This window comes from Chiloscyllium punctatum, chromosome 48, assembly GCF_047496795.1.
Source record: "Chiloscyllium punctatum isolate Juve2018m chromosome 48, sChiPun1.3, whole genome shotgun sequence".
NCBI classification, from domain to species: domain Eukaryota; kingdom Metazoa; phylum Chordata; class Chondrichthyes; order Orectolobiformes; family Hemiscylliidae; genus Chiloscyllium; species Chiloscyllium punctatum.
The window spans coordinates 49,786,567-49,812,838 of record NC_092786.1 but is presented as its reverse complement, the minus strand read 5'-3'; the positions used below and the strand labels follow the sequence as shown (position 1 = coordinate 49,812,838).

General features: G+C 43.0%; 1 protein-coding gene across 1 annotated transcript; it reads right to left on the bottom strand.

Annotated features, from left to right (window-relative positions):
* Window positions 1-3,507: 3,507 nt before the first annotated feature.
* On the bottom strand, window positions 3,508-25,389 carry LOC140469011 (hyaluronan and proteoglycan link protein 3-like). The gene is made up of 5 exons (XM_072565188.1): window positions 25,145-25,389; window positions 17,327-17,462; window positions 15,223-15,588; window positions 11,295-11,597; window positions 3,508-9,135 (listed from the first exon to the last, which is right to left on the bottom strand). Exons 2-5 carry the CDS (start codon window positions 17,451-17,453, stop codon window positions 8,849-8,851), a joined length of 1,083 nt encoding a protein of 360 aa, XP_072421289.1. The 5' UTR covers window positions 17,454-17,462; window positions 25,145-25,389; the 3' UTR covers window positions 3,508-8,848.
* Window positions 25,390-26,272: the final 883 nt, after the last annotated feature.

Genomic DNA, 26,272 nt, shown 5'->3' with positions numbered 1-26,272 from the left:
CATCCTCATTGAAGAGTAGGTGGTTGTCTCTGAGCAAATTTGGACAAAATGTCCGAACTGCAAAATCAATAATTGAAGAGAATGCTTAGTCGCATGCAAACCTCACCATGCTCTATCAGTTCAATATTATTATTAAACTCTTCCTTAAAACCTTTCCCTGCCTAGTTGATGCTTACAAAAGTTGAGAAATAAATGTTTTTGTCAAGAACTTCCAGCTCACTGAGGGGGCTTCAGGTCAGTCCACATCCAAAACCTGCTCGGAAAACTCTGCTTACATTTTGACATTTTTTGTACATTCCACTATAGCTGCTGAGAATGACCACGAAATTTTAAAACCATAAACAATAATGAAAAATAAAACAAGCCACAATATCCTGAATCATAGAATCCCCACAGTGCAGAAAGAGGCCACTTGTCCCATTGAATCTGGACCCCACCCCACCCCAAAAAGCATCCCTCTCAGACCCAATCCATCCCCATGGTATTTCACCAAGGCTAATCCACTTAGCCTACACATTCCTGGATACTACAGGGCAATTTAGCTTGGCCAATCAACCGAACCCACAAATCTTTGGACTGTGGGAGGAAACCAGAGCACCTGGTTTTCTCCAGGTGCTTCTGTTTCCTCCCACAATCCAAAAAATGTTCAGGTTTGGTGGATTAGCCATGTTAAATTGCCCCATAGTGTCTAGGCACGTGTAGGTTAGGCGGATTGGCCATGAGAAATGCAGGGTTACTTGGAGGAGGGTGGTTCTTGGTCATCCTTAATTTATCTAACCTGCACATCTTTGGACTGTGGGAAGAAACTGGAGCACCCAGAGTAAACCCATGCAGACACTGGGAGAAGGTGCAAACCCCACACAGCCAGTCACCTGAGGCTGGAATCAAACACTGATCCCGACGCTATGAGGTGGCAGTGCTAACCACCGACCCACCATGCCATTCCAAAGCGACACCATTCATTCTAACTCTGCCACTCCGCAGACATCTCACCAAGGCTACAATGCAATGACAATTGATGCCAGACTCTGGGAGGACCAAGTGCCTGAATGACCATGACCAATTCCCTGGACTTCAATCAGACCAGCCCTTAGCTGCTGTGTCAGCACACCAGACTGAATATAGTCCCCCTTGATCTCACCAAGGACTGGTTCCCATTGACTTTCAGACATAGGCATTCAGCGTGGGAAAGAGAGGACAGTGGTGCATTTAGCTAATAATCAGATGCAAATACACAGAAATAAAGGTAGGGGTGTCTCATTAATAACATTCAGAACCTGCTGTTTAAACCCTAAAAGGGATAATCAGAACATTTTCTCAAATATTCAGGATTTGAATTTTTCCCAATTTTCTCACAAATGTCCACATTGCCCAAGGCAGTGGCAAATTCCACCCATGAAAAAGGTAGAGAATTTCTTTTTTAAAAGTACAATGCCAGTAATCCTTCTAACAGTACAAAAATAAAATATTTACATCTAACAAACAGCTCATTATCTAACTTCATAGCAAACATTGTTTTAGGCAGTGTCAGGCAAAAAGCTTATTCTAAAGAAGGTTCTGAAGAAGGGCAACTGGCCTTTAAATATGAACTCTAGTTGTTCTGATAATCTTAGATCCAAGATGGCGGTGAAGTAGGGCTCCTGAGCCTGGGCTCATCCACTCTTCTTTTCCTTTTTGCTCATTTTTTTCCCCCTTCTGTTTACTTACCTGTAGTGAAGAGTTCGGTCACGGCACAGTACCAGCTCAGCGCAGACACGTGGGTGAGGCATCGGAGGAGCATTCAGGTTCTCAAAGGCTGCTGCATTGATGAAGCAGGCCCAGTGCCAACTCATTGATGCCACACCCAGGGTGAGTCTGGGTTCCCCATGGCATCTGCATCCAGTGTAGACTCATGGAAGGCAACAATGGATATGGGTTTGGGGCCAGTACAAGACCCAGTGGCATCAGTAGCAGTTGCATTGGCAATGCCCAGTGAGGACTCCTGGTGTGGGCAGCGTCGGTGGAGGTGAGATGGTGCCAGACTGTGGCAACTCTTATTAAACTATAAGACCATAAGACATAGGAGCAGAAATTAGGCCATTCAGCCCAGGGAGTCTGCTCCAGCATTCAATCACAGCTGATAAGTTTCTCAATGCCATTCTCCCACTTTCTTCCCGTAACCCTTGATCTCCTTGATACTCAAGAACCTATCTATCTCAGTCTTAGATATGCTCAATGACCTGGCTTCCACAGCCTTCGGTGGCAATGAGTTCCATAGGTTCTGCCGATACGGTGAGGAAACTTGTGGCTGCTCCGGGCTAATGGCTCAGCACTTAACCAGAAGGGCTGTAACACTGAACTTTATTTCTTTATTCCTTTTGTTTTCTACCTTTATATTCTTTGTTTTGGCGCATGATTTTGTGTTTCAAGATGGTGCCAGACAGTAGCAACACTTTACAAAGTTTTTCATTGTGTTTTATAACAAAACACATGTGACAATAAATAAATCAAATCAAAACAAACACTTGAGTATGTTCTATTAAAGTATTTCAGCTACGCCTTTTTGTGACAGATCCCAGCTTGAGACTGTGAATCACAAGTAAAAAGAAATTAGATAGAACAATAAATTAGATATTGTCCTTTTAGTTTGTTGAGAAAACATTGAGAAGATGTTTTAAACAGATTACCAGTTTGGAAAGCAACTCAAAAGTTTAAAGATATGTGATCATAGTTATCACTTAAAGTGGGTCCTCCCCAAACCTGAAACTTTCGCGTGTCATAATCCCTTTACACAATGCAAGAAGCTTGTGAATGTTCCATTCTCTGGGTTCACAAAATAAAACTTTGATGATTTAAGTGGTGCCAATCAGGATTAATCAGGAACACACTTTAACAAGTTAAACACATATTTGTTTGTCTGTGTGGGAGGGAACTCTACATTTAACTAAATAACCTTCATTCATTCAGAAGCAGATTTATTCACTTAAGACATCTAAAGCCAGGAGTGAGCTCTCCCAATTGACTAACCTCTCCGTGCTAATATACAGCCATGTACTGCAACTCTTCAGCAGTTCAGATTTTTAATAACATTCAGGTTATTCATTATGATTTGAATAATCTGGATTATGCAGAGATTAAATGCCAAGGATTTTAAATTGACTGGAAACTACAATAAATAATTTTTTGAAAACTGTAACTTATACAGTAATTGATGGTGAATGTTTTTCATACTGGGTCCATTTGTTTATAAAAAAACCTTTATAAGGAGTTTCGAGCTTTGATGTTGTAACCCTTTAATCTCTGTTATTCTTCAGCAATAATAACAGAGTGAATGTTTGGCCTATTCATGTATAGCAGACACTATTGAAATTCATTGGCCTGAATAATTTGTTTATGACAATGTTTCATTTTAGTTTAATTCTCTTCTACCTAAACATAAATTTTACCTCTGCATAATAATATGTTTCACACATGTAATCAAACTTGGATTTTAGCAAACCTAATTTCTTTGCTATAAATAAACCCAACTTATTTTTGAACATTACAATTCATTTATTTGAAAGGTTCTGTTACGTGGACATTTCATTCATCCGCAAGGACTTATTTTTACAGAGTAAACTTGCCAGCAATGTGTATAAGAGGACATGGAGTATAAAGCAAACATAAGATTAACTGCAAACACCATGGTGCTTTTTTTTTTAAAAAAGTTAATTAGCTACAGACTTTCAGCATCAATATCAAGGTGGAAACTAGTCTCCACATCCAGCCAAAAAGAGAAAAAAAATCTGTTGCTCTTAAAATAAGTTCAAGTTTGTCTAAAGTTGAAGCCATTAAGGCATGCATTCTGCATCAATTGAACAGAACATACTTGCATTGACTCAGTTGTGATTTGGCTTTGGCTGTACTTTTGTAAATGTATACAGTCTAGACATATTTTATTGTAAATATAGGCTAAAGTCAACAGCAAAAGCACATTTATCCAATATCAAAGTTTACCTCTCAAAGACGATGTATCAAGAGTCTTTCGGTTACATAATTATAACAAATCTTCTCATAAGAGAGGAGTAATAAATGTTGGTACCGAACAAGTCATCAACATATATCCATAGTCTAAAACAATAAAAATGACTTTGAATGCAATATAGAAACATCTTAGGTCAACAGAAGAGTAAAAAGATTAGAATCTAAATAATATGTAACATTAGCTTTAGGGAGCACTCCTGTCTTTAAATCATTTGTTTTACAGTCTTTGACTAAATAGACTGCTGCATCTTTCTGGAGATTGAGGCAAAGCATATTGGGAAAGACCTCCCATCAGCTAGAGAATTAAAAATGAATTTATATCTTTATATTTAGTGCACTGGGATCTCTCTCGCTTCACCCGATTTCAGTTGAAATTGAGAACATTCCTTTCTTCCAGCCAGAATCAGAAATCAAATGGATAGGTGCTTTAGCTACATCTGAAGATGATGTGATTTCTAGACAGTTACTTGTACTCAAAAGAAGCAGCATGGGCACAAATCAATACCGGGGCACACATCATACATTTGCCAATCATTTTACTGACCACTCGCTCTTCATCTCAAATGTGACCCAGTCAGAGTTGCTGCTCCACATACCTCTATTCACAGTCAGTATGTTTGGAAAAGCCACCAGAATGGACGTCAGTGCTGTTTATTCTCTACTTACTTATCAAACAAAAAAAACAGACATTGGACACTATTTGGAGTAAAGATTTCTCACAGTCATAGCACAAGTGGAAAAGGAAATCAACCACACCCTATTACTGAAATCAAAAGTATGTGGTATAATGGGCTATGTCCCAATGCTTTAAAGCCCCATATTCCTTAGAGTGGCCCTAGAACCAGCCAGAGCCTTGGGATTCCTGCACTTGACAGAAAAGCTATGTGTTTATGTGCGCTTCCCTCAACTGTTTGCATATTTGAGTGGATAAAGAGAGCAGAGTTACAAGACCTTTATAGTAAAGTAGGTAAAGCTTCCCTTTGAAGCACAGAACCTATTAAACGTGTCAAAATACCAAATGGCTAAAGAGCATCGGACATCCTACACATCACAGCTTATATATCATAGACATATCCAGTCTGCTGCCAATCAGACAGAACCCCATTTAGATGGCTAGTCAATCAATATGCTAATACTACATCTCTGCCAAGGGATGGTCACCTAGAAGAACACACGAGTCTCACACCCATCCTGACAGTCAAGTTACAGAGGACCTCATTAGTCTGCCCACTAGCTCTACATCTGTCAAATGTAATCTGGGGGATAAACGCAACAAAAGCAAAGATTTCTTCCTGAATAAAATATAACTTTAACAATTGTGGTCTCTGGATATTGTAGACATGCAAGGTTTAAACAAAGCACTCTATATCTTAGCAATGTTGGGGTATTAGTAAAATCCTCACCAGAAAGTCAATTTCAGCCACAGGCCTTTCTTGGTGCTTCTGTAAGTGTATGAGATCACTCAGCTTACACCTAATTTGTGTTTAATGCCTAGCAGTTTATAATTCTATGCCCCTAACCATAGGGACCGGAGTTGGGACTGCCTAATCTGATTTCATATACAAGCCCTAGCAAAGTGTTGACATGGTATTCCCATAAATTGAAAGGTATAAGCACTACTCATTTTTCAGCATGTCAAAATTATGGGTATTGGCCAGTCTGTGGTTATATCTTAAAATGTTGTGGCACAGACAGAGGTTAATCAAATCCAACTTAATGACCCAGCCCTAGTTGGTTTAATTTGCTTTGCTCCCAGCATTCCCAATCAACAGAAAGAAACTTAATCTAATGTCATAAACATAATACAAGCAATGTACATCAAACAATCCCTTTCCTGTCTATTATAGTATCTATTTATCTTTTAAATGTAAATTTGGTTTGGAATAAACATTCAGAATTGAATAAATACCACATGCAGGGTCCATATCTTCAGGCTTAAAGCATTTTCAAACCATCTTTTATACAAATGTACATAATCCAGTCTGCAGATAACTATGCAGGTGCAGAAGAATGTATTCTCCAAACAGCCTCCTCCCAGGCTCAAGATTAGCAGACGCCTGCTCTCCAATTGCTGGGCTGTGATAGAATTGTGGCTTAGGAATGGAGAGAGGGCTAGAAGCAGTGACTCTTAGTTACCATCCAGTGAATCAGCTGGATGTGGGATTCCAATGAGAATGAACAGTAATGTAAAACTGCACTACACAATTGTGTCCTACACAATCTAAACCGAAATCTGAGTGACAATGATTTCCTCTTCAAACTAATACAACATTATAAAATAGCCATAAAACTTCTAAAAATGCAAAATATCATTCCTCCATCTCCTTCTCTCATGCAATGTGGAAGGTTGCTGCAGGTCCCTGCAGTCTTGTTCAACATTGACCCTAACCATTAAAACAGGGCTTCCTTTACTTCCTGGGTAAACAGTACATAAGCATTGGTTTCTCAGTTGATCAAAGTACTCACACTTTAAAGATAAAATCAGGTGTTTTTTTTTGAAGACAGCAGGTACAAAATAAATTGTGTTGGAAAAATTGTTGCATTTAAAATGTTCATGGATTCCCAAGATTTTTCAGAATTTGGAGCAGTAACCCAGTCTTAGTTCTGCCTGAGAATCAGTAGGGAAATGTCCCGGACAGCCTCATTACACAGACTAAAAAGGTGCTAGGATCGATCGCTGGTCTGTGGTGCAAACAAAGTAGGGACAGGGTGTGGAAGCAGAAACCTTAGCGCCTTTGAACTTGGGAGAAGAACTAGACAATATTCACGCTCTTCATCTCTGCATTTACTGTTCTGGACATTGGATAAGGACAGGATGGTGTTCAACTGTGTTCCTTTGATCAAACAATTCATCACGTAGATAATAATGGGCTGCTGGTGGAATTGCTCCATTACAGACAGCCAGGACCCTCAGTAGACAAGGCAGGAGATATGGAAAGGAATTCTGTCACAGCTCAAGTGCAAACCCAAGACTCACTGGCGACTCCACTCAAATTTATTCTCAAACTGCAGCCCAAAGTTGTTTCAAAGCTTGGGGGTTCGTAAGCAGACCCCGTTAAAAGATTAATGATAAACCAGAGAAGACATATCTGACAGGATGCAGCACAGGATAAACATTACATTACTGATGGTAAATTACTATCTACACCTCAGACAGAGAGAGTCTTCCCTGGACAACCCCTTATTTACCATAAGCATGTGACAGGGTGTTGATCCTTAGTGGTCTAGCTTGATTTACAAAGGAAATAGACAGATTTTTAAATTGTACTCATTTGGAGGGTTATGGGAGTACCAGAAAAGTGGCATGAAGGCCAAGGTAAGATCAGCCATGATTGCACCAAGTGGCCTAGCAGGCTTGAATTGCCTGCTCCTAATTCTTATAGTTTCGAGATGTGCAGCCAGATCCCTGATGAAATGTGTGACGACACATCTTTGTTTCCTAATCAAATGGGGTGACATCAATTTTCTCCAATTATATTAAGTTGGGCAGAGGAATGAGGACATTCTGGGTCTGATCCTTGTTACTTCTTTAGGGTGAGGCAATTTAACTTCCTCAATATGGAGAGCTCCTGTTGGAGGAGGTTCACATATCACAGCCTTTTTTTTGGCTCTTTTCTCTAATCTCTGGTCGATCACAAAACACTTGAGCTTTACCAACTATGATTCCAAAATAAACATCAATTTACTGATAAAACTGATCAAGTTAGCTCTCTCAACATACCATTTTGTTTTGGGATGGTACGTTGCTTAACTTAGCCACATAATAACTGGATCTTGTTTCCTGTACAAAACGTTTTCAACACAGTGAATAGTGTCATATCACAAAGCCGTACATTGGAACAGAATTATTCTGTATACTGGTTGTTAATCATAGAATCACTACAGTGTGGAAGCAGGCCTTTCGGCCCATCAAGTCCACACTGACCCTCCCACCCAGAACCACCCCATTCCTGTAACCCTGCTTTTCCCATGGCTAATCCACCTCTCCTACAAATCTTTTGGACTGTGGGAGGAAACCAGAGCACCCAGAAGAAACCTACACACTCACAGGGAGAATGTGCAAACTCCACACAGACATTCACCCGAGGTTCGAATTGAACTCAGGTCTCTCGCGCTGTGAGGCAGCAGTGCTAACCACTGAGCCATTGTGGCACCCCCAAGTGTCAACGACTGAACTGAGCTCAGTTTGCTAATATACATAGTATAATGTGCTGCATTATTATATTTCAATTCAAATAATCTAAAGGTCATAAAGTGGACTTATTTGGTAAATGCCAGACTCATGATTGCACATTGGGTACCTGACACTGCAACACTAAGGTCTTTGCCTACAAACAAGTTGATTTGATTCCTGGCTGCTATGACCGAGATCACTGCTTGGACTACTGTGGGCTCTTACATAAAGATAGATCAACGGAGAAACAAAGAGGAACGAGGGAAGAGGGAAGCAGGGGAGGAGTCGGGGGAAAGAGAGATTCTGAACGCAAAAGTGACAGCATGGAGTCTCACAGTATAATGGGACATTTTGGTTTTTAAAAGCTGCTTTAGTGAATCCTTGCAGGCTGGGTTTATTTTTTTTCTTTCCACAAGGTCCTCCTGAAGTGAATACAAGTCTATATACTATGGAAATCAAAAATATAGATGTATACAAGAAATCTCAAATTAATAGAAATTAGAAAGGATTCTCCAAGTTGACTCAGGTAGATTTGGGAATCACAATGTTATCTTCTAACTGTTTTCTTAAATAATCTGATTTCACCTTTAAAGAGGAGTACTGCCACAATAATCCATGAAGGCCACTGAGTATCGGTCCTCCTGTGATCGACACAGCCACAGACCCTGGCCTTTAACTCAACTTAAAGCAGTAGACCCCAAACCTCCCATTCTCCTTCCTTGGGAAGCCAAAGGTGCGAACCCCTGGCTCTGGTGGGCCACATTTGGGCCGTGGGAAGGCAATGGGGTAGCGAACACTGCCGTCGGCCACCCAGCCGGCCTCACAGCGGTCAAACTTTTGGAACTTCCAGGCGGCGTAGAGCTGGCCCACTTTGGCAATCTCACCGCCATCGTCACGGCAGGCTTTAACCGCTTCATCAAAGGTGAACTTCAGCGGACGGCGTCGGAAGTACAATTTGCCTGGAAAAGGAGGCGAAGACAATGGAGTCAGAATGTGAAGCAAGCAGTCCACCCAATGGCACAGCACCAAGAGTGCTCCTGGTATTCCTACACTGACATCAGCACCAGAGGCTCAAATGCCAAAGAAAAACTGGCACTTCTTTCAAAAACTCAGCTCATGTCAAAGTACCTTACAGACAATCAAATTGCTGCCATGTAGGAATCAATATGACTAATCTGCACAGCAAGATTCCACGGTGACCAGCTCCTCTGATACAATAATATTGCTTGATGGATAAATATCAGTAAGGACTCTGGGATGAATATCTCTACTGTTCTTCAAATTGGCAGTGGGGATTTTTTTTAAGTTCATCTCAGAGTGAAGACAGTCTAAAGCCTCCTCTGAAAACAGTAGCAGAGTAAGGCACTCCAGCCGGAGCTCCTCTGCCCACCAGCTGCTTTTCCTCTTGTTCTCGGTTTTTTCCTCTTGCTGCAGTTTTTTCTTGACACCCCCACCCCCAACCAAAACTTTTAACTTCTTAAAGTGCTCTACTGGAAGGGAATGGAGAACGGAGTCAGAGACCAGCCCGGTGCAGGAGACGAGTCATGGCCAGAGCCCGGAGCGGGAGCAGAGCAAGACCAGGCCGCAGCCAGAGCCCAAGACCAGGCCGCAGCCAGAGCCCAAGACCAGGCCGCAGCCAGAGCCCGGAGCGGGAGCAGCAGAGCAAGCACGAGCAGAGTCCCAGAGTTAGGCAGGGCTGGGGCTCAGAGGGGGAGCAGAGTGAGCCCAGGCCTGCCGGGGGACGGGTCCTAGAGGAGAGTCCAGACAGAGGCCAGCACTTGGAAGCAGCGAGGCCTTGCATTCTGAAGCCCGACAGACACAGACTCAGAGAAAAAGGACCTTAACTGGAGTTCTTTGAAGATACTTTTTATTCACATTCTGGACTTTTAAACTCTGTATTCCCATGCTAGTCTATATTTTTTTCCACTGTTTCAATTCTGAAACAACACTTCAAGTATCTGTACCCAGGTACCCTGTACCTGAATGGCACCGAAAGGCGACGTTACAAACTTTACATTGCATTCAGTCGAGTGCACATGACAATAAAGGCTATTCTAATCCTGAAAGTTGACACCTACCAGGGCACTGCTTTCCATCATTCTCACCCTAAGTCCTGTGCTCAAGGCCCTGAACCCATGACCTTCCATCTTAGAAAGAGTCTTAGCATGCCAAAGAGATGACACATTTCCACATAATCCCCCTGATCCACTATATATCACATTGTGTCTCTCCATAATGACTGAGTGTTTGTTGAGGGTCTCAGACTGGCAAGTCCTCCATGGTCCTGCTCAGTGCTGATGGGGTAAGACAATGGCAGTCAATACTTTAGGGGCTATACAGAGAGGGAAATGAAAACTAAACCAATCCAGGCACCTGCTCTCTGGTGACCCTTGAAAACTCAATCTTGTGGACGTTATGTGCAGATGGAATTGACTTGATGCTTTCCAATCAGATAGCCCAATACTAAAACTGAGGCATTCATTCAGCAAACCATTTGAACTGTCCTATAGAAGACAAATTGAACATTTTGGATAGAAAAGCAAATTCAAATTGTAGCTGCCAAAATGTCTATTCTATTTCAAACAGAAATTTGCAAGTCTTTACAAATGCAAACTTTTGTTGCTTTTGTGAATTGAGAAAACCTGTTGTATTGGTAAATGATCTTCTCAGCGATGCCCAAATCACAGATCTGTGCCTTTCCCCCCAACTTCATCATTATACCCTCCCACCCCCCACCCCCCCACCCCCCCACCCCCATCCCACTCCTCCCAATGCCATCGATACCACTGGGAGGTAATCCATAAACTGGAGCCCACATCTCAGGACACATCCATACAAACAGGAGGCACAGGCAGTGACAGAGACAGGGAGAAGAGATTCAGCCTCTAAATTTGCTTTTCCATCCTTCCTTCAGGAAGGCACTGGCTCTCTGCTCCATGCCAACCCTAATGGGGCACCTTTGCAATTGCTGATCCAATGTGTTCAGCATCATGGGTGCAAACCCTGATCCTTCCACCTCGAAACACTTTGTGCGTCTGTACAGCTTTATGCTCCATTTCTTGTTTGGGTGGGAATCTATCCCTGTTAAAGTACGCTCTGAGCTCTCTGCCCTACATACCTTTTAAAGTTGAGGCAAAACAAAATACATCGAATCGGTGGAGGTTTTTGTGTCGCTGCCCATAGTTCCGGACGCCCGCTGAGTTGTGCTTGCCCCCACATGGTCCACGTGGTATTGTGATAGGGTACTGCACCGAGCCATCCATCAGCCAGCCAGCGTTGCACCAATCTAATCCCTCCTCCCAGGCCTGGAACAACTGCTCGAAGGAGGCGATCATGGCATCCTGCTCCTCGCAGGCTTGCTTGGCATCGTGGAAGTTCAGCTGGTATCGGCCATGGTGGGGCTGGTAAGGGAAGACCACACCTGGAAGACAAGGTATGGGCAAATGTGAGACTCTGCAAACCGGGTGCTCAAAAAGGTGACGCACACCATGGAACTTCACCTGAACAACTCTCTGTGGGTCAGTTGGTAACTGCACCATCTCAACTGGGAATATCAGTCTCTGGACGGTGCTGCTCTCCTTCCATTGGTTCTATTACAATTGGTTTCAGTTCCTTCCTGTAGTGAAAGGAGCTCGAAAATCAGCTTGGGTCCTGACAACTTACCCAAACCCACGTGTACTCACATCAGAAATGTTCACGTTTCCACTTCCTGGTGAAAGGCCCTTTTGTTCAATTAATTTCTGACATGCACATATCCAGTTTATGACCATTTGAGTGCTGTATTCAGTGCCTGTGGAACTACACCTGTCCCCTTCTCAATCATGTCCCGTCCTAGAATCCCTACATTATGGAAACAGGTCCTGCAGCTCAACAAGCCCACATCAACCCTCTGAAAGGTATCCCACCCAGCCCCATTCCCGAACCCTATTATCCTACATTTACCTCTGACTAATGCACCTAGCCTACACATCCCTGAACACTACAGGCAATTTAGCATGGCCAATTCACCGAACATGCACATCTCTGGACTAGGGTGGAAACCAGAGCACCCGGAGGAAGCTCACACAGATACAGAGAATGTGCAAACTCCACGCAGACAATTGCCTGAGGCTGGAGTTGAACACAGAGCCCTGGCACTGTGAGGCTGCAGTTCTAACCATTGAGCCACCATGCCATCCCATAAATATTCCCCCCATCTAGAATAGAGATTGTTATCAACACAGAAACAGTATTAGGCCATTCGGCCCCTCGGTCTGACTATGCTATTCAACAAAACCTCCACTGATCTGTAATTAACTCTATTTATCCACCCTGCTCTCAAAGCCATTAAACCCCTGCCTAATAAAAACTTATCAATCTTGATTTTGAAACTTTCAGTGGAAACTCAAACCTGAGCAGATCTTTTTTGGGAAGAGAGTTCCATATTTCTACTGTCCATTGATTGAAGAGGTGTTTCGGCAGAAGTTACTCTAAAATCAGCCACAGGCACGAGTTGAAAAGGTCAGTACTCATGCGACTCTCATTCCAACTTCAGCTGCTAATATTTCTCAATGATAGTCCCTTTAAGAATGAACCATGAGATGTGGCCTATTGTGGTGCAGTGGTAGTGTCCTTACCTCTGAGCCAGAAGACCCAGGGCCAAGTCTCACCTACCTCCAGAGGTGTTGTAATAAAATCCCTGAATAGACTTGAAAGTACCTGAAGCATATGCAAGTGAGAAGAAAGAGAGTGGTTGATGCTGATTAGAGATATATTTAAGCGCTAGTGGTGCCCTTGGAGCATTATGGGATAGGTGGACATCACAGAGGCTGGAGTGTTGTCTGTCCCTTTCCCATGAAATTTTGATGAAGGTCCTTTTCAGTGGTGGATTATGTTTAATGTGGTTAATGTCTCATGTCATCTCAGAGTAAGGGGTTGTCTATTTAGGATGGAGGGAAGGAGGATTTCTTTTCTCTCAGTGGGGAGTGAATCTGTGGAATTCTTTACCACTGAAGGCTGGGTGGGCTAGATATTTCAAGGCTGAGATGGATGGAGTTCTAATCATTGAAGGAATCAAAAATTATGGAGATAAGATAGTAATGTGGAGTTGACAATTATCAGATTATCCATTGAATAACCTGGCTGGTCTACTTCTGCTCCTGTAGTGCCCCTAGTGGGCAATTTGTTTTGTTCATTCACTGGAGATGGACATGATTGGCTGGACCAGCATTTATTGCCCATCGTGGGCCGAAGGGCCTGTTCTGTGCTGTATTGTTCTATGTTCTATGTTCTATCCTTAATTGCCCAGAAGGCGGTTAAGAGTCAACTTCATTGTTGATGATCTGGAGTCACGTGTAGGGAAGACTAACTAAGGATACTAGTTGCCTTTTCCCTAAAAAAGCACTGTCACTTGTGATTTAGTTTATTTTATGGAGCAAAGTAATATTTTATGGAAGGGGAATAGGGAAATCCCTGGCAATTACAGACCAGTCAGTCTTATGTCTATGGTCAGCAAAGTTTTGGAAAGAATTCTGAGGGATAGGATTTATGACTATTTGGCAAAGCATAGTGTGATTAAAGGCAGTCAGCATGGCTTTTGGAGGGGCAGGTCATGCCTCACAAATCTTATTGAGTTCTTTGAGGAGGTGACAAGACAGGTCGATGAAGGTCGAGCAGTGGATGTGGTGTATATGGACTTCAGCAAGGTATTTGATAGGGTTCCCCATGGTAGGCTCATTCATAAAGAGTCAGGAAGTATGGAAGACAGGGAGATTTGAGTACTGGATTCAGAATTGGTTGGCTGACAGAAGGCAGAGAGTGGTTGTAAATGGAAAGTCTTCTGCCTGGAGGTCAGTGTTGAGTGGGGTCCCGCAGGGCTCTGTTCTTGGGCCTCTGCTCTTTGTAGTTTTTATAAATTACTTGGATGAGGAGGTTGAGGGGTGGATTAGTAAATGTTCAGATGACACAAAAGGTTGGAGGTGCCGTTGATAGCATCTAGGGCTATTGCAGGCTACAACGTGACATAGACAGGATGCAGAGCTGGGCTGAGAAATAGCAGATGGAGTTCAACCTGGATAAATGCGAAGTGATGAATTTTGGAAGGTCGAACTCAAATGCTGAATACAGGATTAAAGACAGGATTCTTGGCAGTGTGGAGGAACAAAGGGATCTTGGTATTCAAGTACATAGATCCCTCAAAGTTGCCACCCAAGTGGATAGGGTTGTTAAGAAAGCATATGGTGTTTTGGCTTTCATTAACAGGGGGATCGGGTTTAAGAGCCGCGAGGTTTTGCTGCAGCACTACAAGACCCTGGTGAGACCACACTTGGAATATTGTGTCCAGTTCTGGTCACCCTACTCTTGGAATGATACAGGGGCACTGGAAAGGGTGCAAAGAAGGTTTACCAGGATGCTGCCTGGACTGGAGGGCTTGCCTTACAAAGAAAGATTGAATAAGCTCGGACTTTTCTCTCTGGAGAGAAGGAAAAAAAGAGAGGAGACCTGATTGAGGTATACAAGATAATGAGAGGAATAAATAGAGTCAATAGCCAGAGACTCTTCCCCAGGGCAGGATTGACTGGTATGAGGGGTCATAGTTTTAAGATATTAGCAGAAAGTTATAGAGGAGATGTCAGAGGTAGGTTCTTTGCACAGAGTTGTGAATGCATGGAATGCGTTGCCAGCGGTGGTTGTGGAAGCAGAGCCATTAGGGACATTTAAGCGACTGCTGGACATGCACATGGACAGCAGTGAATTGAGAGGTGTATAGGTTAAATTATTATATTTTACATTAGGATTAAACCTCGGCACAACATCGTGGGCCAAAGGGCCTGTTCTGTGCTGTACTTTTCTATGTTCTATGTTCTAAAGTGGAGGTGGTGAGGAAGGGTAAAGAGCAGACTGGAGTTTGTATTGAACAATGGAATACAATAAGTAGGTGTGTAATAGTTAGGTAGGTGTAACAGAATGATTCGTCCTTCAGTAAGTGGATGACTAACAATGCAGTCGGCTGTGCAGTTCACTAAAATACCCATTCCACAGGGGGAGATGTCTAATCTAGAGATTACCTCGTAACTCCAGCTCAACAATGCTGCTTTCATCCTCCAGTCCGTCAATTACTTCACACTTGTATTTCCCATAATCCTCCAGCCTGACGTCAGTGATAACCAGCGATGCCTCACGCTCGTCATTCTGCTGCAGGTAGACGCGACCCCTGAACTCCCCGAAACTGCGATGGCGCAGTCCGATTGCCACAATCACGTCACTCTCTTTGGAGAAATCCATGTTGAGCTTGGACCATTTAACTCTGACCTTTCGGGTCACGTTCACTGCCGGCTCATAATGGTAGTGACAAGTCAGGGTCACATTCTCCCCTCGGTACGCAAACAGTCTGTCCTTTTGGGTTTCGATATGGAGCTTGACGCTGTTGTAGTCTGAAAAGAAATGACGAAAGCAAAAACTGATCAATGCTAACATTTAGCGCTAGTTTTTAAAACAACAGACTGCTGGAATATTGAATCACAAGAGACACAGGCAGTCATGAGGCTTGCTGACCAAGTACATGTCATGTTGGTTGAGATAGGAGCTGACTATAGTGACGGTGGGAAAGGGAGCGAGGCCAACAGTCAGGATCGCTGCTCCTCAGCTATTCCAATGGGGGAAGAATCAGGGCTCAGTTCAATCCCCTGCCACCCTGCGCTCCCTCTAATATTTATTTTTCTTCTGCACAGACCTCCTTGGGAGCAGTTTCAAAAAACGCTGGGAACAACGTCAGCATGACAACTTGTGTGTGCAGGCCCTCAGAGTCGCAGCGTAGCAGGAACATTGTAAAAGGGAAATTCTCCAGCTAGCCCCTCAATGTCTGGGCCTGTCCATGGAAAAGAGCCAGATTGATAATGAGGTGTATTGGGTCCCACCTCTGAAAGGAGACGCTCAGCAATGAGTCTCCATATTTGGGAAAGAAGAAGAGGAAATTGGATGAGCTTCCCCAGTTAGAGCATGGAAATGTCTATATGTCCAACTTGCTGAAGAATAATAGATAGGTGTGCCATAGTTTGATAGGTGTAACAGGAAGACTTGCGACACAGTGGGAGTATCCCTATATCTGGACCAGAAAGCCCAGGTTCACGTTCCACATATTCTGAATGGATGAATTAAAGCTACTTTCTACATAGGTTGACTGTGGTATCAGAAAGTGGAATAAAAGTCTCTGATAGTTTATGTAGAGAATGGGTTTAATGAGTCAAATGGCCTTTTTACTATATCAACAAGCCAACAGGAAGCACATTGGAAAGTAAGGGGAGTCTCTGAATGTGCGTTAATCAACAAATACTAAAGCAGAATATCTGTTTATTATCACATCAAGATTTGTGGGAGCTTGTGGTAAACAAATTGGTTGCCAAATATCCTACATTATAAAAATGACAAGGGCCCTCTTGAGGTAAGCCTCTAGACTGGGAGGCCTGGGTTCAAGACCCACCTGTTCCAGAGGCGTGTAATTAACATCCCTGAACAGGTTGATCAGGAAAAATAGATAAAATTTTAAAACGTTTAAAGTGACTATACATCAAAGATACTTCAATCAGCTGTAAAGCTCTTTGAGATTTTCTGATGTAATAAAAGGTACCAAAAGAGCTCTGTGCATAAGTTACTTATTAGTTGGATTCTCTGGTGTTTTAGTGGTGCTACATAAAGGTAAAAAGTTATACAGGTGTATTGGTGGTGGGGAAAAAAATCCATTCAGTTGTGCAGGAATACACTTCTGGTTAGAAGAGAAAAAATATAAGGTGCTACTGATCATGTGTACAAGCTGCACGTATTACAAATAGTAATTCAACCAGTTAACACAACCTTGATCAAAAGGGCACAACAGAAAGTAGGATAAATGACAACCGGGACAGGAGGTGCCTAACTAGTCCTTTCAATAGACAATAGGTGCAGGAGTAGGCCATTCTGCCCTTCGAGCCTGCACCACCATTCAATATGATCATGGCTGATCATCCTTAATCAGTATCCTGTTCCTGCCTTATCTCCATAACCCTTCATTCCACAATCCTTGAGAGCTCTATCCAACTCTTTCTTAAATTAATCCATCAACAATGACAGGGCAACAGTCACTGGACTGAAATGGAGATGATTGAAGGGTAAACTAGGATTAATAGCAACACTTACACTCACCGTTCCCATTGCCATTCCCATTGCCATTAATGTAGAACGCACCAATCTGTGCAAGGCACAGGGGCAGACTAGCCAGCAGGAGGAGGACCACACTCCGAACAAACATCATTGCAGCTTGCATCCACAAGCCCTACAATGGGAAAAAAAACAAAAGTGGATCGGATCAGTACTGCTTTAAGAAGGAAGTTAACAGTTTGAAGGCCTCCAGCTCATAAGGAGAAACCAGACAAGATATCTTTAGCAACCTGACAAATAATACATTATAATGAATCAGAACTGAAGTCACTGTGTCCATATTTTTCAAGAATGCACTGACCACGTTGCAATTTTCAGTGAAGCTCATATGGAGAGAAAATTGCAATTTCCCGCTTTTATTTATGAAAGGTTATAAATAGCATGATGGAGTGTCTCCGATGGGCTTAATGGCCTTTCCTGCTCCTAAAATCCTATGTCCACATGAAAAGTCTGAATAAACCTGTTGGACTATAACCTGCTGTTGTTTGATTTTTGACCTTGTTCAGAAACTTGACATTGCTGTACTGACCATCTTTGCCACGTGGTGGCGCTGATGAGTTGTTGTGGTATCGACCTCCGGCCACCGAGCGGCGCGGGAGTGCAGGAGGAAGGGTGGCCTCGCCTGCTCCACGCAGTGGCCAGTGTCTGAAATGACAGCTATTTGTATCCAGGGTCCAGAAACAAATCAGAATTCTGAATTCCAAAAAAAATTGGGCAAACATTCTATAAAACCTGTGCTAAAAGCAGAAAAACTATTTTTAACATGGTGTGCATGCCTAAATAGCAAGCATGAAGAGACATCATGTTCCTCAGCACTGAGCCTTGGATTTGCATTTCTGTCAGGGTCAATATTAATAGGACACAAGACATGGGGCAACCTGGGAGGTAGAGATCATCATACATCTCCTTCTGGAATGTGCCTTTGCAAAGGGAGTCTGGAAAGAGATGTAGTGGTTTTCATCGAGGTTTGTCTTGAGCAGCTCCGTGACGTGGGACTCCATGTTCTGTGGGCTCTTCCCCAAGACAAGCATCAACTTAATGAAAGACACTCTTTGGTCCACCCAAAACACATGGGTCTTCCAGAAGAAGGAGTTGACCCTGACTGAGTGTTATTAGAGTGTTGCACACTGATATATTCCAAGGTCCAGGACTATGTGCTGAAGGATGCACTGAAACTTATGGCAGCTGCTGTCAAAGCGCATTGGGGAAAGACCACCATCTAAGGTCATTTGGCCAAAGTACAATGGGGGTCCGTTCAGTATTTGGACCCTTCCAGTGCCTCAAATATATATCTTGAGCAAGAAAGAAATGACTTAGGTTTGTTTGTTGGATAAAGTCAAGCTCTAATGTCTGTTCAGTTCTCCAAATGCTACTGTACAGAACCAATTTGCTTCAGTGACTATATACGTACGTAGAGATTAGTTATGAATAAAGTGCATTTTTGAAATAAAAAGAAATGGGGCTACCCACTCAGCTGTCTGTGCAGTGATAATGCTGACACCATGGGCTGTTATCACCTGCCTCACCAACCAAGATTGGCATCAGAGGTCCCTTGCCAACACTTGCTGGGTACGAGCAATATGCTCACAGGTGGGCTCCTAACAACCATTCTGCGTGCTCACTGTCCAATTAAGGACAGGCTCTCATTGTAGCTGAACCTCAGTGCCTGTGAGAGAAAACCAAAATGGAGTCATCTGCATAGCATCAAGCAAACAACAAGGATTCCAGCCAGGTGGTTTCCATGGCTGGAGAGGAACATTCTTCCACTACAGGGTCTCAACCTTGATTCCACCCATTTACATCCATTGTCCACTCTGTGGGTTACAGTCACAAACAGCCACTTCCATTGAGCTTCATCACATGGCCACCGCTTCTACAAAGTCATAAATCCACCCCAATTGGTGCCTTAACATTGTTCGGTAGCTGTCCACCTCCGTGGCAGGGTTATACTCCTATTTTCCTGCTCACTCCCTCAACTTGAGGCCAGCAGCATTCAGGCACTAGAAATATACCAATCCTCCTTAAAACATTTTCACCGAGCTCCCAATTACTTTATCTAATAGCTCCTTCTTTGGCCCACTGCTGATATTTCTCTGTTTGTGGTTCTCAGGGGTTTTTCTTACAGTGAGGAGATTGCTCAGTTAAAGTTGGTTACCTGTTGCTGAGACCCTCATCCACACCTCCACTAACTCAGGTTTTGACTCTTGCAATGCATTTCTGGCTGGTCCTTCCATTTTACACATTGCAAACATGTACTCATGTAAAATTCTACTCCCTGAAACTGGTCAATCCTGTGCTCACTTACCTACATATTCCAGTTGCATTTTGATTTTAAAATTCCAACCCAGCGTTAAAATTTCCTGACAGCATCTCCATTCCCTATCTCTAATCTCCAACCTCACAATGACCTGAGGGATATGTACTTCCTCATCTGTGTTCCTCTATAGAATCCCCACAGTGTGGAAGCAGGCCATTTAGCCCATCGAGTCCACACTGACCCGCTGAAGAAACTGCACCCAGACCCAATCCTCTGCCCTATCCCCGTAACCCTGCATTCCCCATGGCTAATCCACCTGGCCTGCACACTCTGGACAATTTAGCATAGCCAAGCCACACTAACCCGCACATCTTTGGACTGTGGGAGGAAACTGGACTTGCCAGAGGAAACCCACACAGACACGAGAAGAATGTGCAAACTCCACGCAGTCGCCAGAGGGTGGAATTGAACCCGGATCACTGGCGATGTGAGGCAGCAGTGCTAACCATTGAGTCACCATGCTGCCCATATAATTAAAATAAAAAACAGAAAATACTGGTGGAACTCAGCTGGAACCTGATGGCATCTGTGCAGAGGGAAACAGAGTTAACTGCTTGAGACCAATATAACTCTTCTTTGGTATTCTGAAGAAATCACATTTGACTCAAAGCTTTAATTCTTTTTCTATTTGCTTGGAAGCTGCCGGGCCTGCTGAGTTTCTCCAGCACTTTTTGCTTTTCTTTCAGAATTCCAGCATTTTACTTTTTTTAATTTTTGTTCCGTTAGTGGCTGTACCTTGGTCACTGCAGAGGTCCCAGCTCTGAAATATCCTTCCGATACCTCACCGCCTCATCTTCCTCCATTAGACAGTCCTAAAAACTCACTTCTTTGACCGAGTTTTAGTCACCTGACCTAAAATCTGACCTAAAATGCAGTTCAGTATCACACCTTCTTTAATAATGTGCCTGTGAAGCATCTTGGTACGTTCCATTGTGTTAAAGGAGCTATATAAATGTAAGTTGCTGTTGTTGGTAAATGCAATTGGTGATCACTTGTATCACCAATACCCATCTCTAACATTGCAGTCACTAATGGCAGACAACCAGAATATTAATCAGTTTATAAACAAGAATCTCTTGTCCATTTCAGCTTTCAGTTATCAAGATGAGTTGGAGGTGAGAATGATCTCTGGTAGAATATTCCCAAATGTGAATCACTAACTGGTTTGCCCAACATGGCAAGAAATAGTTCATTGATAAGTTAGTGCTTCAATATTTTAAACTGAAGTCTCCAGTCCCAATCTCCTGAGCTGAAAACAATTCAGCATCAAGATCCTTTTGACCTGAGGGCTTAATGTCTAAGCTCTGACAGCAGATGGCAGCAGAAACCAACATAAGAAACATAAACTACAGTCGATCGGGAGTGTGACAAGTGGGTTTAATATTTCATCCAAAAGTTGACCTCTCTCCACAGTGCAGTATTCTCTCAAGACTGCACTGGAAAGTGAGCCCAGACTTTGTGCTTGATCTTGGTAGCTGGATTTCCTCAGAAGACGATGCCACCACTCAGTCAAAGTTAACATCTTGTGTCTGCTGCATTGAATACAAGGCTCCTCCACTCTTGTTAATGTACAGTGACAGACTGATGAAGCATGTTCACACAGTGCTGTGAAAGGACAAATCCAACCCGGTCAATTACCGCTCCAACAGTCTACTCTCATTCAGGAGTAAAGTGATGGAAGGTGTCATTGACGGTGCTATCAAGCCGCACATGCTCAGCAATAACCTCCTCTTTCACGGTCACTGGGTCAAAATCCTGGAATTCCTTCCCAGAGGGCATTGCGGGTCAACCCACAGCAGGTGGATGTGTTTGTTCAAGAAGGCAACTCCCCACCAGCTTCTCAAGGGCAACTAGGGACGGGTAGTAAATGCTGGCCAGCCGGATACGCCCACATCCCACAAATAAATAACTTTTTAAAGAGTCCTACAGTGTAATAGTGTTAGCCCATTGACACTTTTCCATTGAGTAAGAGAGTCTGTTTTTAATACCCTAATTGCCCTTAGGGTATCTATAGGTCACCCACATTGCTGTGGGTCTGGAGTCACACGATGGGCAGATTAATTAAGGTGGCAGATTCTCGTCTTTAAAATGGATATTAGTGAACCTAATGGGTTTTTCCAACAATCGACAATAGTTTCACCGTCATCATTAGATGTTTAATTCAGGAGTTTTTTTTTCAATGAATTCAAACGCCACCATGTGCCACTGGAGTCTATCAATAATCCCACCAGGTCATCACATCCTACCCATCCCAACTCCGTAGCCCATTCCAGCCATGCCCCCACTTTGCTCAAGAACCAATTTCATTTTGGAAGCATTCACTGTCTGATTCCAGCACTTCCAGGGGGAAGCAATCCCCATTTGACAAAAATTTCATTTCTTCCAAGAATAAGAAGGTTTCCTTTGGGACACAGTTGCAAGGTTTCTTGGCCACTCAACAAACCAAACTCTGTAGGAGACAGTGAGGACTGCATATGCTGGAGATCAGAGTTGAGAGTGTGTTGCTGGAAAAGCGCAGCAGGAAAATTTTCCTGATGCTGCCTGACCTGCTGTGCTTTTCCAGCAACACACTCTCAAATCAAATTGCATTTTGAGTACAAAGGTGAATGTTTGGACATTGTTCTGCAGATTATATTTCACAATTAATTCCACCCATTTCCCCTGATAACTGCACGTCAGCAGCCTTGGCGTCCTTTGGAAGGCTCTTGTCTTCACCGTTGCACCTCAGGTGGGTCCCACATTAACAGGGCATGGCTTGATTTGCAGAATTTCATCCCACCTCCCCCCTCCTTTCTGATACAGATAGCAAAGGTATAGGTATGTTGAATAGAAACTTCATTGAAAATGACGTGAGCTGAAATCTGAGTTTCTGCAAATTTTGATCTTTGTTTCCGGAGAAAATTTAATTCAGTTTCCAGATTCGGGTCTGGACCCCAAGTCCTGTGAGCGAGGGTGAGGTGCAGCTTGATGCACTATAAATGGGCTACCCACAGTCCTCTTCTTCCGTATAGAAGATTGCAAGTGACAACAACGGGGTCTAATTGCTGCTGTATTTTATTCCCCTCAATCCCTTTGAGCAATCTCCATGAGCAGCCAAACGGAGCTGATTTTTGGCCACATAACAGCTCCTGAGAGGCCACTGAGGAGATTTTAAAAAAGGACAATTTCATGGGTGAAAGTTAGGTTGGTGAAACTACAGTTGTGTTCCTTTGAACAAGGGAGATCGAGGGGAGATTTTACTGAGGCATCCAAGATTATGACAGGGTTAGATAAGGTACACAGGGAAAGGCTGCTCCTATACTTAATGGTGCAAGAACAAGGGAACACAGATTTAAGTTTTAAGAACAGGGACGAGGGAACACAGATGTAAACTGAAAATGTGTTGCTGGAAAAGCGCAGCAGGTCAGGCAGCATCCAAGGAGCAGGAGAATCGACACTTCGGGCATGAGCCCAGCAGCACATTTTCAGCTCTGATCTCGAGCATCTGCAGTCCTCACTTTCTCCAACACAGATGTAAGGTTTAAATACGGGGACTAGGGAGCACAGATTTAAGGTTTGAGTACAGGGACTAGGAAACAGGCTAGAAGCTGGGACAAGAAGAGGAACTCTTCCACAATGCGTGGTAATGACCTGGAGCTTGAGGGCATGCGAGCAACAACATCAGTGATTTCAAACGGACATTGAATTGTCACATAAGGGAGAAACCTTCGCAGGATCCTGGTGATCCAGTTGGGGGAATGCGACAAATCTACCTTGACTCAAATCTGAAAGCATTTTGCAGCCGAGGCAGCTACTATGGTTATGGAACAAACGACGCTTTGTGCACAGTAGGATCCCACAAAGATCAGTGGCCAGATAATGCATTCTTTTTGCAGCATTAGTTGAAGGAGAAATGTTGATGTGGCCACAGCCTTCACAAAACAGCAAGGCATCTTTAATATCTTCCTTGAGCAGGCCATGCAGTTTAGCACATCACCCTCCACAGTGCAGAGCTCCCTCAGTATGTCACAGAACATTAGGCTGGATTATGTGCTTGGGACCTGAGGCTATTATCTAGGTTGTGAAGTCACCCCATATCGCTGTAGCTTTAAACATCTTGAGCTTATAGAAAACACTAAATGCCTTCATATTAAAGCAGTAACCTCAGGCATTTGAACAACATTTTAAAATTGGTGCTTATTTACACTAGACACTACACTTTACATAATAGTTTAGTTATGTGAAACATTAAAATGTTTCACAATAATTTGCTTTTATTTTCAAGTAATAATTATTATTTGTTTTCTTTCCTTGTTCCAAATTTGAGAAAATTACTTCCAGCGATCATCATACTAACTGCAGTCAATTTGTACTTCAACCAGACATATAATAGCAATGAAGATATTTACAGCGATTCTTAACTTTATTTGACAGAAAGATTCAGAACTAAACATAAATATTGCAACAGGGAGAAAACAGCTTAGATCTGCATCAAAATTTGCCCAAATTAAACCAGAGAAAATAACCCCAGCCCCGACAAAAAAAATGCATTAAAATAGGATGCATCTGGAGGGTGTGTCTATTTTTTTGGTCCAGTAATTAATTCGACGTGTTGAGAGGTATTATTTCTTAAATATTCTTATATCTCCTGCCGTTCTCTGTCATGTCTCTGGGGACCCTGCCAATCCTTGTCGCTGCAGAGCGCGACATTGCCAGCAGATGGCGCTGCAGAAAGCAATTCCCTCAAGACTTTGTCCCAAAAAGTTTAGGAATTCTTCCCGAGTTTCAAAGACTTCAGAACTGCACTTCCATACGAATCTCTGTCCCAACCGTACCGCAAACCAATCATCAACACGGGCATTTTGTCGATAGTGTGGTTGAATCTACATTTCAACTTCCAAGTTCATCATAAAATCTCACAGTAACAATAAACGAAATAGAGAGAAATCTGTTTTTTTTAAAAAACGAATAATGAATCTGATTGAAATATTGCAATAAAATGTGCTGCATCCACATTACCCTATATTAGGGTCCTGGATACCAGAAATGTGTGAAAATGTATTTTCTTCTTTGTTTCTTAATTAACAAGGACTCGGATAACAAATGTTATCAGAAAAATACATTTTTTTGTAAATTTTAGGATTGTTTTGAAATAGGTACTGGAAAAATGTTTTAACTGTCCTAACCGTTCACACGTTAACAATTAAATTATACTTGTTTTTTTTAATCTCAGGAAACTCACGACAATTGGGACTTGGCTTCTTGATTAATCAGATTCACGCAGATTCCTCATTTATCTCTTCAACCCTCTCTCATCTTCCCAACAAAAGGATAATTATTTCAGCTCCCTCTCACAAATATTGTTTTTTTTTGTTTGGTGGGGCACACTTTGAAAGGTCACTTGCAAATTTCTCCCCCCTTAAAATCCGAACAAAACTGAACTCATATGAACATTAACCACAACATTTTTTTAAAAGAATGCATTGCAAAATTGCACAAACCTGTCTCTTTAAATCCAGGGAGTCTTGCGATTTACAAAAATCAGATAATTTCCCTTCGCTTCAGGTTAACCTCCTGCAAGATAACATTTACCCTTTTACCAAACGCTGCTGTGCCTTTGTATCACAGGCTTGTAATAAATCTTTGGCACTTAATAACTGTACTTTTTATAAAAAAAACAGGGGGGGGAGGGGTTGGAAGTTAGAGAACGTTAGTAGTCAGTTCAATGACGCTTCGTCCTTAAAGCAGCCCACCCCCATGTAGTCCAGCCGGACACAGGCCGTCACATCCCGACGGTATGTTTTTGTAAAAGGAGTTGCTCTTGAATCGGGCACGTCTGCCTGCCCGCTGTAGGGGGTTAGTCTGTACCAACAGAGTGAGGGCCGCTGGAATGCAGAGCATTCGACAATACTCTGCAGTCCTCAACACCTCTAAGTTATCAAAAAGCTACCTGAGCCTGAATTGAACCGAGAACTAAATTCTGGTGTATTTTAAGATCAGTCTGTTATCTTATTTTAAGATCTTCTGTTAGAACAAGGTCTTTGTGTGGAAGATGTTTGGCATTAGATCAATAAACAAGGGTGCTGTTCACTTAAACTGTCTCTCTCTCTCTGCATTTATCCATACATCGACACGGCTCTATTTATATCTTTTTTTTGTTCTGTCTTTAATGAACACAAACCGTATTTTTAAAATTAAGTTTGGTCATCTGTCTCATTTTGCAACCCACGGATTCGTATTCGGCGCACCCAATTTAAAGAAAACATTAAACTTATAAACTCTCACCGTTCACCAAAGTCGACATTTCCCCCAAAATGTCCTACAGCCTGGTGCATTGTTTCAATCGGTGACAGCAACCCCCTTCCCCCCCCCCCAAAAAAAAATCTCCCACTGTCACAGACAGACACACCCAAACCCAAGACAGGTCCCACTCCCTGTCCCACAGTCACCTCTCATCCCCACACCCCACACCTTGTCCCACAGTGACCCCTCGCCCTCACTCCCTATCCCACAGTGATCCCTCATCCCCGTACCCTGTCCCACAGTGACCCCTCACGCCCACACCCTGTCCCACAGTGACCCCTACACCCCCACACCCTGTCCCAGAGTGACCCCTCACCCCGTACCCT

What these genes read in the sequence shown, in the direction of transcription:
- LOC140469011 (XM_072565188.1), bottom strand. Translation starts at nt 17,453, where the DNA reads ATGCAAGCTGCAATGATGTTTGTTCGGAGTGTGGTCCTCCTCCTGCTG. An exon ending in TGGCAATGGGAACGGTGAGT is followed by an intron (nt 15,589 to 17,326) that starts GTAAGTGTTGCT and finishes ATTTCTTTTCAG; the next exon opens with ACTACAACAGCGTCAAGCTC. An exon ending in TTTTGCCTCAACTTTAAAAG is followed by an intron (nt 9,136 to 11,294) that starts GTATGTAGGGCA and finishes CTCCTTTTCCAG; the next exon opens with GCAAATTGTACTTCCGACGC.